The following is an 18,221-nucleotide window of genomic DNA, read 5'->3' as shown; positions in this document are numbered from 1 at the left end:
GAATAGGAATAGTACCTGTTTTCCAAAAATGTGATACTATTCTTTTCCTACAGCTAACATATAATTTATTTTATAAACATAATCATAACTTCAGAAAATAACAACAGTAGGACTCAGACTTTGTGCTATATTTAAGTGTGTTTGGATTTTCAAAAATAATGATTTCCACACAGCTTTACAAGGATAGTTTGTTCATATGACTATCTCCTACATAACATTGGATGGGGGGCGGTGTGCTGTAGTGCAATGATTTTCAAACTTTAATGGGTACGAGAATTACTTGAGAGTTTAATAGCTCTGTAGGGCTCACTGCTCTCCAGGTAATTCTGGTAGAGGTGGTCCAAGGACAGCACTTGGAGAAACACTGGTTTTAGAGTTTAACACACACAACAAGTATCTATTTGATAAGGTAATGGGGGTGATTTAATCTATGATATTGTTCTAGTTCTTGGAACAGAACCTGGTCCAACATAGTAGATGTTCAGAATATTCCATTCGTATGTGATGACTTGGGTGGCAACTGAGAAGCAGGAGAATATTCATTCTTTCATTCAAAATTTACTGAATTCCTGCACTTTTCTAGCCGTTTGGGTACAAAGGGAAAATGGATACATTCCTCACTCTTGTTGAGTTTCTTTGATTAATAGACTCATTTTAAAGGTATGGTTCTTCCTTTGTAAAAAATTGTAAGATGAAATTATTAATACTGAGGACATGTTTTAATATTGAGGTCACTTTTTCTCTGTAAATTAAAAACTCATTTTTTGAGGATTACAGGTTAAAGAAATGGCCTGAGTGTTAGTTCTTGTTTTATTGTTGCTCTAAAGCTATATTATCCGTATAATGGCCACTAGATGTTTGCGGTTATTTAAGTCAGTTAAAATTAAGTAATGTTGGGAGTTTGGTGCCTCAGCTGCACTAGCCACATTTCAAGTCCCCAGTAGCCACGTGTGTTATACTGGAGAGTGCAGATACAGAGCAGTCCCATCATGGTAGGAAGTTCTATTTGACAGTGTTACTCTAAGAATCTAGAACAAAGCAGTGATTTTTCCGTTGCCTTGATCTGTAAATGGATTTTTGAGGTAAATATTAGCAGTGGCCTGAGGCTGTCATTTCAACCCTTAAGTGCATTAGCACTTTTTCAGGTTGAGAGGCCCAGGGTTAGGATTGATTTACTAGAACAGTTTATTACATAGCAACTAAGATTTGAATGCTCATATCTGGGCATTTTTCTTAAACCTCCGAGTAAGACACTTAAGTTATTTTACTGCTTTAGGTATATAGCTTTTCTCATGGGTGTGTGTGTGTGTGTGTGTGTGTGTGTGTGTGTGTGTGTGTGTGTGTGTGTGTGTGTGTGTGTGTGTATTTACCTCCATAGCATTACAGTTGCTTAAATTTGTATCTAGTGAACTTTGGGGGGGCAAAGAAAAGTTGCAATTACATCTTTATCACTAGAATTTTTGCTGTTTACATGAAATAATTTATTCATAGATGCCAAATTTGAGCGTAGTGACAAGTTGGATTAACACTAGTCAGAATTCAACTAGGTCAAACCCCAGTTATGCTTATTATAAAATATTAATTTTGGTAATGTACTATTATAATTAAAAAACTAAACATTTTACGTTTTTTTGTGGAACTTATGTAAAATCCTGTAGCACCTGCTGCATTCTGATGTCTAGACATTTTTCTATGCAGGGTTCAAGAAATAGTCTGCAAGTGTAACTGATTTTTCGCCTCTATTTCCTGAATGAGTATCTAGATAGAGATAGGTCTTGCCTCCTTTTTTTTTTTCCCCTTCAGGTTTTGGTGTGGTCCCTTTCTGAGAAGAGAAGCAATAGGAGACTGTCACTTGGTCCTAGGTCGTGGATTAGAGCAATTAAATCCTTTTGTACATTTCTGCTTCCTTCAGTGATGATTCTCCCTCTTTCCAGATCACTTACTTCAGCCTCTGGTACTACAACAAGCAAAACCAGCGCCGGTGGGTAGATTTGGAAAAACCTCTAAAGAAGCAGCTGGATAAATATGCATTGGAACCTACCGTCTATTTTGGAGTGGTGTTTTATGTGCCTTTAGTTTCACAGCTGCAGCAGGAGATTACCAGGTAAGAAATAATGTGCTGTTTGTTTCTAGGAAATCCAGTGAAATTGAAAAGGTGAAATTAAGGTCGGAGTCAGGAGATAAGGCTAAACTTTGCCCTCTTGCCCCTGCATTTTTAGCCTCAGTATTACGTGGAGGTGCTGGTATGTGGTGTGTCACAGTGCTTTACTGCATGTTGCATGAGTTATGGGTTCACTGGGCACGAAGGAATGATTAAAAGGAAAAATGATGTTTTTACCCTGGCTGTGAACTCTTCTTGTAGTGATGTCACCTTTAATGTTTTTGTTGAGTTGTTTCTGACCTTTGTAACAATGAAATGAGAGGAGATTTTTAAAAATTGTCACAAAATCTGTGTTTACTCCTCAAGGAAATGTGTAGAAGGGTCCTTCTAATTCTGACACCAGTAGCCATAGTATTCTGTACATAGGTGTGGGGCGAAGGGGAGGTGGGGGAGGTGTTTGAGATCAGAAAAGTTTGGCCAATAAGTGCACTTAAAAGGGACAAAGGCAGCAAGGGTAGAATGTATTAAGGAGTGGGATAGAGAAACTAAATGTTCTTTTTTTTCTTGACAATAACAAAAGAAAAGAACAAGGGATCAAATTTGGATTCTTTTTTTTTTTTAATTGAAGTACAGTTGATTTACAATGTTGTGTTAATTACCGCTGTACAGCAAAGTGATTCAGTTATACATATATATATACATTGTTTTTTTAATATTCTTTTCCATTATGGTTTATCATAGGATATTGAATATAGTTTTCTGTGCTCTACAATAGGACCTTTTTGTTTATACCAAATTTGGATTCTTGAGCCTGCCTTTCACATTCTTCAAAATCCACCACTACCTTATCTTTTTAACCCTGTTTAACATTACTTTTGAGCCAAGCTGGACTACTTCTAGTGTGCTGAACGTGCTGCATGCCTTTTCACCTTTGTGTCCTAGACCTTTCTTTCATAAATATGTACTGGAATCCTGTTCATCTGATTTTAGTTCAAAAGGTACCTCCTCCATAAAGCTTCTGTGGTCCCTCAGGCTGGACTGAGTTTTGCCTTCTCCAGACTATTCTAGAATTTGCTTGTACTTACGATGGCAGTTGTCACAGCCTTTCACTACAGTTATTTGTGTTCGTATCTTTTCCTTAGATTTTAAACCCATGTTTTCTTTAACTTTGCCTTTCGCATAATATCTAACACAATGCCTTGCAGATAGTAAGAACCTGGTACTGCCCTGTGTTTGTGGAATATTCTTTTTAAGTACTGAGTTCAGAGTTAACTTTTGGAAGAAGGTGGATAACCAAAGAAGCTAGAATCAGGTTGTAGGGATAAGCGTGAAGTGGCTATAAAACAGAACTGAGACATAAACATTGAAGAGAGAAGTAGAAGCCAGGAGGAATAAACAGCGACCGACCACTTTGACTCATTTATTTAAACATTTATTGAAGATATAATATGGTATGTGAGAATTATATTGGTTACTGTGGGAGATGAATATACAAATGGATATGCTTTACTCTTACTCTAGGGGAGTTGCTCACAATCTGATAGAACTGACAGTCTATGTAAATGAACAATTACAGTATATTATGATAATACATGCTTTAATTAAAGCACTGGATTCCTAGGGGTGGGATGTGGGGAACATGAACAGGGTGTAAAGAAGTTGACTTTTCACTTGACTTTACAAGGAGTTTTCTAGTTAGAGGGAGTAGCTTGTGCAAAGTAGGGGGATAGTAAAGGCAACTGATGTTTTCAGGGAATTTCAGACATTACTTCGGGGGGAGAACAGAGACTTGAAAAAAGGAATGTCCTAGTCATAAAGTCATAGATCAATAGGGGCAGACATTTTTGAATTTTAATGGATGGGAATGATGAAATGTGCATTTTACAAAGATCACCCATCATGGAAGGTAGATTATAGGTGACAAGACTATAGGCAGGAGACCAGTTAGGAATGTATATGCCATAATCTAGGCATTAGTCTGGAGTGTGGACCTGCTTTCCAGTGATTTGATTTAAGGAAAGAACCAAGAATATTTACAGTGGAATATGTGGACAGCATATTCAATAGATAGACCTCTTTAGGTGTTTGAAAGGAGCTGCCTGGGAGAATGTTTCAAGGTTTCTTCTTTGACAAGATCTCAGAGCTACCAGCATTCTGTTTGTTGATTGAGGGAAGTCTGTGGGTTCTACTAGCAGGTGGAAGGGGATAAGTGGGATCTAAATCCTTGTTCAAAAGGATGGTGTTCCGGTCATGTTTTTTGGTAACAAAGAATGGAAACCTCAAAGGTAGCTAAAATAGGATGATGTAAGGACATGTGAAATGATTAAAAGGGTGGGCTCTTAGGGGAATTCAAATGTGAACTGTAACTGGGTTGAAGTTCACAGACGTCAAACCTGGAAGAGATTCTGGATTCAAGATGGTTCTATAGACCGTATTGGCAGAGAGTTGCTGGATCTTCGTTCAACACCGTATCCCCAGCATCTAGAACAATGCTTGATGCATAGTAGGCCCTAGTAATTACCTAAGTGAAAAAATAAGAGGAAGGCAGAATAAATCTTCACTATAGAGCTTATCGAAATGGAGAAGTGATACAGATGAAATGCTGCTGACTGGCTGAAAGTAGATGATTGCTGATAATAATAACAGTTGTTTATTAAGTACCAGCTATGTTCTAGTATTATGCTGAGAGCTTTACATATATTCCTTGATATGTTCAGCCTTGTGAAGGTGTGATAGTGCCCTCATTTTACTAGAGATAACTTAAACCCACAGATTATGACTTGCCCAAGTTCATGCAAAATGCTAAATCAGAGATCTGGAATTTAACCTAGGTCTGCTTGACTAAAGCTTGTGCTGGTAACTAATGCCTATATATTGAAAGCATAAACAGAAGTAAACCCACATCACAAGAATATTAAGAAAGCATTTTAGCAACTATTCTTTTTGGTATTTCATCAAAGAATATTTTAATATAAGGCTGGTCTGAAATGTCAGGAACCATTTTCTTCTGGCTTTACTGTCCAGGGCTAGGAAAGACTTACATCACCAAGTTACTAGTCAGAGTTTCTAAAGTAAAGATTGGCCATTGATTCTCTATGTCTCCAATGAAAAAGGACAAAACTTAGAGACTTTTACAGGGTATGAGACAGATGACCAGCTGTCTTCTAGATGGTTATAGCTTGTAGCTTTCAAATAACTACAATTAAGGATAAGTGACTCAATAAATTGATGTGTGTGTGTGTGTGTGTGTGTGTGTGTGTCGGTATAGATGTGGTCAAGGATGTTCCTGTCGTTCTTCGAAATCGTCTGAGCTTAAGGTTTTGGCTAGTTTATGCTCCTCTACCAAATTATGATAAAATGCATTGTGTCTCAAGTGGAGGTAATACTGATACTGACTTTTAAAAATTGACCTTGTTTTATAGGTATCAGTATTATCTGCAGCTGAAGAAAGATATCTTGGAAGGAAACATTCCTTGTACATTAGAACAAGCAATTCAGCTAGCAGGCTTAGCTGTTCAAGGTAAATAATGGCAATTGATAATATAATCTATCAGATTAAAATGTATGTTAAACAGAAACAGCAAGGGATTCTTAAAGTAACTGACTTTATAGAAAATAACTACTATAAAGTAGTTTTTTATATTAGTGAAATAATCTGTTATCTAAGGGGCTTCCTTGTGGGGAAAAAAATGAGTTTGGATTACTTCAGTGAAATACGAGACTTCTGGAAGGTTAAGCATGTTATGTCAACAGAGCACACAGACCAAAAATAGAGAGGAAATACACACATATGCACACACATGTATAACATTTAATATGCTGTGTATTCCTCTAGTTCAGGAACTTGATCTGCTGTAGCTAATATTTTCAGAAGAAAGATCAGCCAAACAATGTGGTTGATGAGGTTACATTCGCTTATACTTTAAGCGTACGTCATTTGTTTGGTTTCTCAGTTGTCCTAGGTTATAGAACATTGTCAATCATAATAGATAGTTTTGCATTTCACAAGTATTTTTGAATTAACTGTCATTTTTCACATGTCTAATCTATATGTATTTACATGTATGTAATATACTTTGGAAAGACTTCTGATGGGGCATTATTTCAAATGATAACTGGCATTTAATCTTGGGAATTGAAATTTAATCAGAAGAATCATTAATAAAGTTCCATCAGATATTAGCAGGCATGGAGACATACATCATTTCTAGACAAATAAATGCCTGATACACATGGAGCCACATTCCTTTTCAAGGTACTTTGAAGCTTCCTAAGTGTCATCTTTGGCTTTAAGAGTTAGTTTTTCCTAAGCTTTTTGCTGAACTATTAATTTTTTGAACAATTAAAAATTTCTAAACAAATACATCTTGCTGTAACATATTCAGATGATCTAATTCCTTTCCCTAGAGATAATCACTACCATGAATGGTTTGGTTTCTTCCTGACATTTTTCTTTGCATAAGTAAGCATACATGATTACAAAGTAGGTTTTGTTTGTTTGTTTGTTTGTTTTATTAATTTATTTATTTTTGCTGTGTTGGGTCTTCGTTTCTGTGCGAGGGCTTTCTCTAGTTGTGGCAAGTGGGGACCACTCTTCATCGCGGTGTGTGGGCCTCTCACTATCACGGCCTCTCTTGTTGCGGAGCACAGGCTCCAGACGCGCAGGCTCAGTAGTTGTGGCTCACGGGCCTAGGTGCTCCGCGGCATGTAGGATCCTCCCAGACCAGGGCTCGAACCCGTGTCCCCTGCATTAGCAGGCAGATTCTCAACCACTGTGCCACCAGGGAAGCCCCCTTGTTTGTTTTTTAATCACAAAAAAAGAGATGGTTTATATGTAGTTTGTAACTTGGTTTTTTTCACTTTATTAAAAGGCATTTTTTCCAAGTCAAGACACGAATCTACCTAATTAATGTTTTTAAAAAGGTATTTTAAAAGTATACACTTTATAAGCTATAAGGCAAATTTGACTTCTAAATCATAAGCACACAATCTGTATACTGCATATTGAATTTAGTTCTGCATGTTTTGCTTCCAGTTAAACATAATTGACATGTGAATATTTGTCATTTTATATAGCTGATTTTGGTGACTTTGATCAGTATGAATCCCAGGACTTTCTTCAGAAATTTGCCTTGCTTCCTGTGGTAAGAATTCTTTTGACATTGGGCCTTTTTAAAAACAATTTATTTCCATACCCTTAATATTCCCTGAAATGAAGTCCATATAGTAGACTTACTAGGCAGGAATAGAGTTTAAAAAATCAATTTCCTCTTATAAACAGCTCAAGTGTAAATGCTTTACCTGTTATAGTCTTCTGGTCCTTGTAAACCCACAGAAACAGAAGGGTCTGTGGTCATTGGACTGCAACCAGAGAAATTCATTTTGTGTTTGGATGTGAGTCTAAAGAGAGGGACAGATTTCCAGCTTCTGAGGAACCACATAGAGGTTTTGCTTTTAACTGAAGGCTCAAATGTTGAAATGGATGTTGAAATGGATTTGGTTTCTCATCAGCAAATTAAGGAGTAGATGACAAAAAGACACTGCCTTCTACATTTTAAAGTCACTACTGATGGAATTGACAGGGAAACTGTGTGTTGGAACAACTACGGGGGGTGGTACGCTCTTCCGAGTGCCTACACAACCAGCCAGGGAATGCACAAGGTGTTATGTGCTGGGCTTGGAACTGGCTGATGATGTTACCAAACTGAAATAACTCATCGGAAACTTTCTCTGGGATGCATTGAGAAGGCAGGGCAAGTGTTTTGGCTCCTGAGCAGAAGCCACGTAATTCCTTAGAAAGATCATGATTATGTCCTTAAGCAAAGCTTGCACACGTTAACTAGCCCTAGTTTTGCCTGCTGGTGGCAAGAGTCAGTAACAGTCAGTAGCACGGATTCCTTCTAAGGACTTTGGGTGATTTGTTTACATACTTACTGCAGTATGTTTTTTCCAGGAGTGGTTACAAGATGAAAAAGTATTGGAAGAAGCAACCCAAAAAGTGGCCTTACTGCATCAGAAATACAGGTAACGCTGAGAAGTTGAAATAGTTTAGAACTAATGCCTGTTTGAATTTGAACCGCGCATTGACACCATTAAATGTGGAACTTGACTACTGCTGCTGCTACTAATGCTAGTTACCAGGAGCCAACCTTTGCAGAGCTCTCACAGCGTGCCAAGTGCTCTTATGAGTGCTTACCCGTATTAACTCATTTATTATTCATTTTTTATCATTGATGAAACTGAGAAAGTTGAAAGCTGCAGTCACTGAAGGATGACAGTTCTTCATCCCATGTCTTAAAGGTTTTGGTAGTGACTCGGTCCTGTGTAGGTTAATGCAAGGTTAGGGAGACGTGTTTTCTTTAGTGATGTGGCAGATGTGATGTTTTCTTTTGTGTCCGCCGCCCTAGTCCCCCCGCTTACACCTTTGGAAGCTGTGTCTCTGTCCTCTGAGGGAGCTGTGCTGAGAGCTGTGGTGCTTATTACCCTGACCCCTGCTTCTGGGCATATAGTGACTTTCTTTGAGAGTGAATCTGTATGTGTTGTCCAAAAACCCTGTCCTAGAGAATGCTAGGGTTTTTTTTTTTTTGTTTTTTTTTTTTTTTTTCGCGGTACGCGGGCCTCTCACTGTTGTGGCCTCTCCCGTTGCGGAGCGCGGGCTCCGGACACGCAGGCTCAGCGGCCATGGTTCACGGGCCCAGCCGCTCCGCGGCACGTGGGATCTTCCCGGACCGGGGCGCGAACCCGCGCCCCCTGCATCGGCAGGCGGATTCTCAACCACTGCGCCACCAGGGAAGCCCAGAATGCTAGGTTTTATTCTAAACCAAATACTACACAGTCCCACGTACTTTATATATCATTAAATTCTTATAACCATTCTTTAAGGTAAATGTTACTATCTCCTTACAGATTGGGAAAATCAAGCTCACAAAGACTGACTAACTTGCCCAAAGTTACATGTGGTAGAGGTGGGATTTGAACCCAGGTCTGTCTAATTATAACCTATTATTCACCCCCTCTCATTAAACATAACCTTTTGCCTTTAATCTGTCCCCACCCAAATCCATACAGTCACTCACAAAAGATTAATCTTCCTAAAGTATCACTTTTGACTTGTCTCCCCTCTTCTCCTCAAATGTTCATGAATCTCTTCATGCTTTCCACCAGCCTAAGTTCATTACCCCTGGGATTAAAGGCTTCCCACAAGGTGGTTAAATCCTGCCATTCCAGCTTTACCTTCTGCTGTCCAAATGAACCTTTTTTTTTTTTTCAGCATAATTAACCCCTCAGGCACACATCACTCTATCTTGTTATTTTCACTCATTCATTTGTGCATCTCCTTAAAAGATGGTTTAGTGCTGTTATTCTGTATGAGGCAGAGTGCTCAATGCTGTGGCACAAAGATAAATAGAACAATGATCTGCCATCAAAGAACGTATTCCCTGCCAAAGCAGGGAATCCTGCTTTGGCATCTTAAGGGATAGGCAGGACAGCCCATTGTAATAGTAATAGTGATACTGATAATGGGTACGGGGGAGAGGTGCGCACAGAATGGGGTGGTTCTACACAGAGCAGGGGCATCTGACTTAGACTCAGGGCAGTCACAGAAGGTGACAAAGAAGGAGTGACATGTAGGCTGAGTCTTGAAGGGTATTAGGGATTGACCAGGTACACAGGTGGGTGATAAGTATACCAGGAATCGGGATTAGCATGTACAAAGGCCTGGAGGCATGAGGGAATGTGGTATATTCAAAGAAATGCTGCGTTTGGGATGGTCGCAGTGTGGGGTACCTTGTGGGTGTGGGAGAGCAGCAGAAGATGAGGCTGGAGAGGCACGTGTCCGTGCAGTTGAGTGCCTTCCTACCTACACACCCATTCTTGTAATTCTGTCACCGGAGCTAAAAAGGATTTCCATCTTCTATCCCTTACTTGCAGCACTTACCGTTTGCAATTTAGCACACAGTGCTTAGTATTGCCTGATACTTTGGTGGTCTAGAAAGAATTCTAGCTTTCACTGAAGGTTTTTTTAGGTGGTGGTTTTATTTCCTGCCTTTCCCCTTACCTGTCTAAAGTACAAGGGGTAGGATCTTACATAACTAACCCTCAGCATTCAGCACAGTGCTTTTGCATGCAGTTGGTTTTCAGCAAATACTGATGCGCTGATATAACTAATCACAGATGCTTAGAAACTTGAAATGTTTCTAATGTTTTATGACAAATTGATATGTAGTTTTTTTAGAAAAGCTTTTCGTAAAAAATTGTTTTAGTTTTGTGAACAATTTGACTAACTTCTTTTGGGTTGCAGAGGGCTGACAGCTCCTGATGCTGAAATGCTGTACATGCAGGAGATAGAGAGAATGGACGGCTATGGAGAAGAGAGCTACCCTGCCAAGGTAAGCGTGGCACGAAGACTGGGCTCGCCAAAGGCATCTTAGTAATTCTGCCAGAAGAGCGGGGAAGCCCAGGGATGCCCTGCTGTGCAAAGGCCAAAGAAACGTAAAAGCGGAGGTCCTTGTGACCAAAATTTTGTAGTAAAACACATTCCTGTTTTGTGCTTTGTTCTTGGAAGTGCTCTTGAAATAGAGTTCCTTAAGGAGCCCAACTCTGTTTTCATATGTATTTACAAGATGATATTGTAGACTTTTTGCCTTCAGCATAGGTCTTCTGAACATTTCCTATCTGGGACACAAGAGTAGGGACGTAGGTGTGGTCATTGTGGTTCTTAAGCATCTGCTGCCTGAGTTTCCTTTTCCGCTTTCTCCTCTTAGGATAGCCAAGGCAGCGACATATCCATCGGAGCATGTCTCGACGGTATCTTTGTGAAACATAAGAATGGAAGGCCTCCTGTGATATTTAGGTATTTTTCTTACATCTTTCTGTGTACTTTCTCTGGCTCCTGTTGGTGATATTTTTTAGTACCTGTGGTAGTTATATCGCTCACAAGTCAATCTCTCCCAAGGCCTCACTAGAAAATGGAAACATGCCCTTCCTAGAAGAAAATACCACCTGACTGCAATGGTTCTTTTTATAAGATACTTTCTTGAAACCAAATTGTAGAAAATAGTGCTTGTAACGATGGCCTGCTTATGAAATGCTTAAAAATGTGTGACCCTTTTCTTACCATATGAAGGTCATTCTTTGTCTTGGTATGAATTTTTCATTTGAGCTCTGGTTTCCGGGGCTATTTCTTGTGGAAACTCTAGGCCTTTCTCTGATTCTAGTTTGTACCAAAATTCCTAAAGTACCAACATCTAAAAAAATTTCAGTTACTTCTTATAATGTTGATTTTTCTTTTCTTGATTATAAAAAAGTGATACTATCCATTTGTGGAAATCTTGGAATGTATCTAGTAAGAAGGACAGAAAGGATATATAGCAATGTGCTAACAGTGGCTGGCTCTGAACAGTGAGATTTCAGGTGATTTAAATTTCCTTTTCAGTATTCTTTGCCCCTGCATTTCCTTTGCTTTACTATCTTTTGGGCCCTGGATTCTCCATGGTGATTAGGACCGCAGAGCGCGTGCCCGGCTTGGGGAGTAGGTCCCCACTCCTAGGCTGGACTGCACTGGGTCAGGTGGCCCCCATTTGGCAGTCGCTCTCATGTCCCCCAGCTGCTCATCGTCTTCCGGACATGCTGAGCTGCGGGGTAGGGGGTGGACATGGATCTGGCCTGCACCGGAAGGGCAGGACCCTGACATCGGGAGACATCCCGCCGGCTTCCTTTATCTCACTGGACAGGAAATTCTAAAATTGCCTTCTTTAGTATGATGCTAATAATCTTTAGGTTTAACGAGTAAGCACCAAATTACTACAAATGAATTTTATTTAATTAAATAAATTTAAATAAATCTAATATAATGGAGAAGGATAAAGAGGGATAGATTTTGTTCTTCCAGACCTATTTTTCCCTTTTATAAAATTATACAGTTGCGTAATAAAATAAAATATTAATATATAAAATATGAACGTGGTAAAATAGAGTTAGAAAGTTCCAAATTGGAGTTTGAATCCTGATGAACACACCCAGAATAGTTCACTCTTTGGATTGGAACTTTATCTTCACCCTGCTCGACCAGCTTTTCAGAGCAGCTCTCCTCTAGTTTTGTGCCTTATTTTGCCCTGTATACCTGCAGAACTTAACAGTATTTGTCTGCTTCTGTGTTCTCTATCAGCCCTACCCTCCTCTATCTGTGCCCCTTTGAGGGAAGCACCGTCCCTTACTGATCTTAGTATCCTAGGACCTAACACAATTTCTGGTATTATCATAGTGGGTATCCTTTAAAATGTTTGTCGAATGAATGAAGGAGGCATTGGCAACCAGCTGAGAGTGGGATATTTGATCAAATTAGTGCAGCAAATGAGGATAAATAGATTTTACATTTTTAAATACTCTGCCTTCATTTTAGTATACATGCTTTTACTTCTTGCCACTAGCTGTTATCACTTCAATTAGAAAATGCACGCAAGCTGATTAAAACCACTGTTTTCTTTCTAAAATGATAAATAGTAGCTTATATATTAAGCTCAAAAAAGAAAAACTCATATATTCTATCTCTTAGTGAAAAACCTGGGCACTCACATTGCCATTTGCTGTTTGTTGTTCTTTAGGTGGCATGATATTGCTAACATGTCCCACAATAAGTCCTTTTTTGCATTAGAGCTGTCAAATAAAGAGGAGACCATCCAGTTTCAGACTGTGAGTAAACATTAGGAACTTGTATGTAATGTTTTTCCTGAAAATTAACACTTCTGTGTGTATGTGTGTTTGGGGGGGGTAGCATTAAAATTATATAGTATTTCATAGTTTTATAAAACATAAAATTTTATAATATTTTATCACGTTTCTTATAGCAGTACTTAGCAAAAATTAGTTGCCAGTAAATACTGTTGAATGAATGAATGAGTCTTCGGATAAATACGATCTGATTATGATCTGTAAATTAAATTTAAGGGGCTATTAAGTATGGGAGAGAGTAAACACTGGTATCTTAACTTCCACTGATAAGTGAACAACAGCTCTTTAGAAATACCATTTCACAGTTACTTTTACTCTTGACAAAAGCAATGAGTCACTGAGTCATTTTGTTTAAAAATGTCTTTGAGTATCTAGTCGTCAGTAGTAAAAGTGGACATTTTCATAATCTTAAAATTTCTAAGTCGTTTTGAAACTGTTTAATATAAGAATCACACTGTTGAGCAGCTTTTTGTTTGTCTTCATAATCTGAGTCCTAATTACAACATTCATATGAGGGGTGCAATTTTAGAAAATGAGAGAATCCCAATGTGTGGAAAGTGACTGAAATAATAAGTCACCCAATTCTGTCTTGTTCTCAGATAGGCTCTGTATCAAGTTGTAGATGTGCTTTTATTTACTTTGTGCATATTTTGTTTGCTAGGAAGACATGGAAACAGCAAAATACGTGTGGAGACTCTGTGTTGCGCGACACAAGTTTTACAGATTGAATCAGTGCAGCCTGTAAGTATACTCTGCTCACAGAAACCGTGGGAGGTGATGAGCTTAGAAGTTTTCATCTCGAAGTATAGTATATCATCTAGAAAGGCAAATTAAAAAAAAAGAACATAACATTTTTATAATAATCTCTTTACTTTTGGATGTCAAAATTTTATTTCTCAGTTTTAGCTTTGGACCAACCTCTAATAACTACAAGATATGCCTCTAAGATTTGTTTCAGCTAGTAACTAGAATTATTCTAATTCATGAAAGCTAAAATGGAATTTTTTTTTTAATCAACATTTTGAGTAAAAAAAGGTTATTCAGCTTTTCAAGGCTTTTGAAGAATTTATACCCCTTCTTCCTAAATGTACATTTTCTTTAGCCCACATGAGTTTCCCCCTTTCTGCTGGATCATTCCCATCAGGATACAAACATGCTGTAATATTTTACCTCTTAAAACTTCCTTCGTTCCACATGCCCTCTAGCCATGGTGCCGTATCTCTCTTCTCTTTTTTTTTTTTTTTTTTGCGGTACGCGGGCCTCTCACTGCTGTGGCCTCTCCCGCTGCGGAGCACAGGCTCCGGACGCGCAGGCTCAGCGGCCATGGCTCACGGGCCCAGCCGCTCCGCGGCATCACGAACCCGTGTCCCCTGCATCGGCAGGCGGACTCTCAACCACTGCGCCACCAGGGAAGCCCATCTCTCTTCTCTTTTACAGCTGATTTCTTCAAAAGAGTTGTGTCATCTTGCTCTCTCGCCTTCCTTCCACCCCATTTCCCCTAAGCTGCCACGCCACGGATGCTGCTTGTCAGAGTGACAGTGACCTTCACCCAGTGGTCATTTCAGGAGTTCTTTCACTTGACTCCTGGGCAGCACCGAACCTCTGCTCATACCTTCCCCCCTGCACCCTGCTCTTCCTTGGCTGCCAGGACCCCACCTTCTCCTGCTTTTTCTCTTTCTAAGCCTATTTCTTCTCAGTCGGCTTTGCTGGTTTAATCCTCGGACCTCTTCTCATCTACACTTGTTCTCTAGGGGATTTGGCTTGACCCAGGCTTCAAAGCAGCATCTATATACTAAAGTGCACGCAACTTCATTTCTAGTCCCGTCTGCCCCCTTAGCACTTGACTTGCACACCCTACTGACATCTCTACTTGGGTGCCTAACAGGCTTCTCAAATTTGATATGCCTAAAACCAAACTCTTGATTTGCTCCTCTTCCTGCCCCAGAGTCTGCTTTTTCTTACTGTCCCCCATTTCGACAGATGGCGGCACACCATAGTCACTCAGGTCCCAAACCTAGAAGTCCTACTTAATTCCTGTTTCTCTTTCATCCCACATCCAATTCGTCAGTACGCTCTGCAAATTCTGCCTTCAAAACATATCTAAATCTGACCATTTATACAACTCTTTCAGCTGATGACTTAGTGCTGGCTGCCATAGTTCTCATCTGGAATACTGCTGAAGCCGCCTTTTTTTTTTTTCTTTTTTTTTTCTTTTTTTTTGGGGGCTGTGTTGGGTCTTCGTTGCTGTGCACAGGCTTTCTCTAGTTGCGGAGAGCGGGGGCTACTCTTTGTTGTGCTGCGTGGCTTCTTATTGTGGTGGCTTCTCTAGTTGCAGAGCACAGGCTCTAGGCACGCAGGCTTCAGTAGTTATGGCACGCGGGCTCAGTAGTTGTGTCTCACGAGCTTAGTTGCTCCGTGGCATGTGGGATCTTCCCGGACCAGGGCTCAAACCCATGTCCCCTGCATTGGCAGGCGGATTCTTAACCACTGCACCACCAGGGAAGTCCAATAACTTTAATTTTTATGGTCATTTCTTTTAAGGCTCTCAATTCAGACTGTGCTTAGTCACATTTAAAGTGATAATGATTCTGAAGTATTGATAGACTCGTTCTTATGGTCCAGGTGGGCATTTAACGAAACCGCAGCAGGCCTGGAACTGGGCAGTGAATTCTGGACATCAGGTTCAGGCTGGGGTGACCAGTGGCTCAGGAGTTGGACTCTGCTTGTGTAGAAAGGAGGACTTTGCTCCTGGGTGTCCCCTTCCCCGCTGCTCAGTCCTGATACATTGTCTAATGGTGTTTGGGATGGCCTTATGTGAGTCCTCTAACCTTGACCTAGATGACTCTATTTTAGAATTTATAGAATGGCGTGATCCATCTTCAGTCTTGCTCTCTCTCTCCACTTTCAAAGTACATTAGGTAACAATCATCTTTTTTATGTCTCCCAAGCCTTAAAAATGTTAGATAACAACAATCTCTTTGCTTTTTAATTCATAAAATGGGGATAATGGGGCTTTTACTTAACATTTCTTTAGGGTTGGAATAGGAATTAAATGAGGTAATGTCAATCTCTTAGGTGAAATGACTTCTCTTCCCCACCCCAAGCCCCAGAACTGGTCATGCTATAATCAACCTCCTGAATTTATATGAGAAGAACCTGGAAGGGAAAAGGACTCTTGAGAGGGGTCTTGGTAGGCTATGGGAGGCTTTTCTCTCTCCTCTCTGGGGGAAGCAGGGGAAGGGGAGGTTGGTATCCCCCATCCTGCAAAGCCAAGTGGTAGAAGTTTCCATAGACTTTCTCTAGAGGGGGAAGTTGGATTTCTGTCACCAGTGGGCTGCTTGCTGAGCCTTGTCAGAGGGTTGGTCTGTGTTCCCTGCAGTTTAGGTGTAAACTATATATGGGTGAATACAGCAGCTGGTCTCTGTTCTGGAGACTTTTGTGATCAGGAGATTGGAGTAGGCCCTGCCTGGAAGGGGATGGGGTTGCCCCACTTCTTCGAGGCCTACTGCAGGGTTTGAAGAGACTGCGAGAGGCTTGGCAGAAGAGAGTAAATAACCCCTATCCCATGAAAGGAAAGTCATTAAGATCAACATCTTCTAGGTATTTCCACCATCCAACATATTTTTTGTTCATCCAAAGCTCACTCCTCTGCACTAGCTAGAAATACATAAGAAAGGAAGCTCACAAAGCGAAAGTCAGACGACTCTTAGCATTTCACAGCCTTTATCGCTCAGCTGTAAATGCTCAGCCATGAGTATCAACTTCAGTCCTCGCTCACTATTTCATTCATTTATTCAACAAACATTTGGCACCTTCCTTGTGTGCCAGGCACCAGTGGTCCCATGGTGTGTCGTTGGCCTCCATGGAGCCTACGAATCTGTTGAGGTTGGGAGAGGGGGTGAGACAGATAATCGGCTGTTAGAGGCATGTGCTCGGGTCTGACAGACCTGCCTGGTTCAACTGCCAGTTCTGCCTATTTGCCACATGGCCAGGAGCAATTTACTTAATCTAAGGATCAGTCTCCTCATCTGTAAAATCAGGATAATAACTGGCCTCATTTATGGGGTTGGTGTGAGGATCCCATGCAGTAATCAGGTATAGCCTTTAGCACTGTTTTCAGTAAGTAATATCATTTGTTTTACTTGGGCTAGCAGCCTTTTCTTATTTTGTCATCTCCAGTACACGCATTCCAGTGGTTTTCTTTTTTTTTTTTTTTTCTAAGTTCTTCAGCTGCCTCAGTTTTAGCAGCACCCATCAGCATAGTAACTGCCCCAAAACACAGCCAACAGTTACACCATTTTCTCTTGTGTACTAAGTTTAGGATGGCTGATCTCAGAGAAAACTGCCTTTATAAGAATATTGGCAGGAAGAAAGAGGAGGTTAGAATATTAGAACTGATGGTGTGGCTGCCTGCGTCACAGTTTGGCAGGCGGAAGACGTACTAGTTTGTGTTCAGCAGAAGTGGCCTCTCCAGGGGGCAGTGTCGCCTCCATCCTGGGTGCCGCCAGCAAGGTGCCAAAATAGATCCCGAGTGTGGGAGTTGCCGCCTGTGCTGCTAAGCTCTGCACCCTTGGATTTTGGGTTTAACACGCTTAAGTTTATTCTTGTTCCCGCTGGGCAATCCTGGACATGGTGTTGGAGGTTTCTATCTGCAACCTTTCTCCCCATCTCTGAATTTTGAATTTATAGTACTTTAAAAGTTTGGTCAGTTTATTGGGTCTCTGGACTAAATATAAACTTCAAAGGACCCAGTTGGCCTAAACCTAGTCCTAACAATGGAGAATAAAGGGAAAGAAAATTTCAAGGCTACAAAATACAGTGTCTTCAAATTCTGGACACGAATTTTAAGAGTATACTAATGTGCAGTTAAGGAGTGCTTAAAAAAAAAAAGGCCCCAGACACACCCTCCTGACTTGTTCCACTTAAGGAGGCCTCCTCCTTTACTAATATATAATGCTTTACCAATTGATGCAGGTATTTTTGCAGTCTAATGGAATTAACATCCATTTTATTATTGTTAAGTAATAATTACTGGCAGAATGGGGAACAACCTTTGGGAAAGAGACATCTTTTTTTTTTTTTTTTTTTGAGACATCTATTCTTCATCAACAATCTTAATACCTTCCAGCGAAAATAAAAGGATATTATTAAAGAAAGCATTTAATCAAAAAAAGTCAACTCTTAAAAGCAACTGTAGCTACTTGATAAGCTCCTAATAATCAGTAAAATTCTTTTAATCTCCAAAATCTTGTAGGGCTTCCCTGGTGGCGCAGTGGTTGAGAGTCCGCCTGCCGATGCAGGGGACACAGGTTCGTGCCCCGGTCCTGGAAGATCCCACATGCCGCGGAGCGGCTGGGCCCGTGAGCCATGGCCGCTGATCCTGCGCGTC

General features: G+C 40.3%; 1 protein-coding gene across 1 annotated transcript in view; it reads left to right on the top strand.

The window, feature by feature from the left end:
* PTPN21 (protein tyrosine phosphatase non-receptor type 21) overlaps positions 1 to 18,221 on the top strand; it is a 66,102-nt gene that overhangs the window by 25,388 nt on the left and 22,493 nt on the right. Inside the window, exons 3-10 of the mRNA XM_024131033.3 lie at positions 1,935 to 2,104; positions 5,524 to 5,621; positions 7,178 to 7,245; positions 8,055 to 8,125; positions 10,404 to 10,491; positions 10,867 to 10,955; positions 12,706 to 12,793; positions 13,494 to 13,573. Coding sequence (XP_023986801.1) covers positions 1,935 to 2,104; positions 5,524 to 5,621; positions 7,178 to 7,245; positions 8,055 to 8,125; positions 10,404 to 10,491; positions 10,867 to 10,955; positions 12,706 to 12,793; positions 13,494 to 13,573 — 752 coding nt within the window. The remainder of the gene's footprint in view (positions 1 to 1,934; positions 2,105 to 5,523; positions 5,622 to 7,177; positions 7,246 to 8,054; positions 8,126 to 10,403; positions 10,492 to 10,866; positions 10,956 to 12,705; positions 12,794 to 13,493; positions 13,574 to 18,221) is intronic.

Source organism: Physeter macrocephalus, chromosome 11 (genome assembly GCF_002837175.3).
Source record: "Physeter macrocephalus isolate SW-GA chromosome 11, ASM283717v5, whole genome shotgun sequence".
NCBI lineage: Eukaryota > Metazoa > Chordata > Mammalia > Artiodactyla > Physeteridae > Physeter > Physeter macrocephalus.
This window is presented reverse-complemented; position numbering and strand designations above follow the sequence as displayed.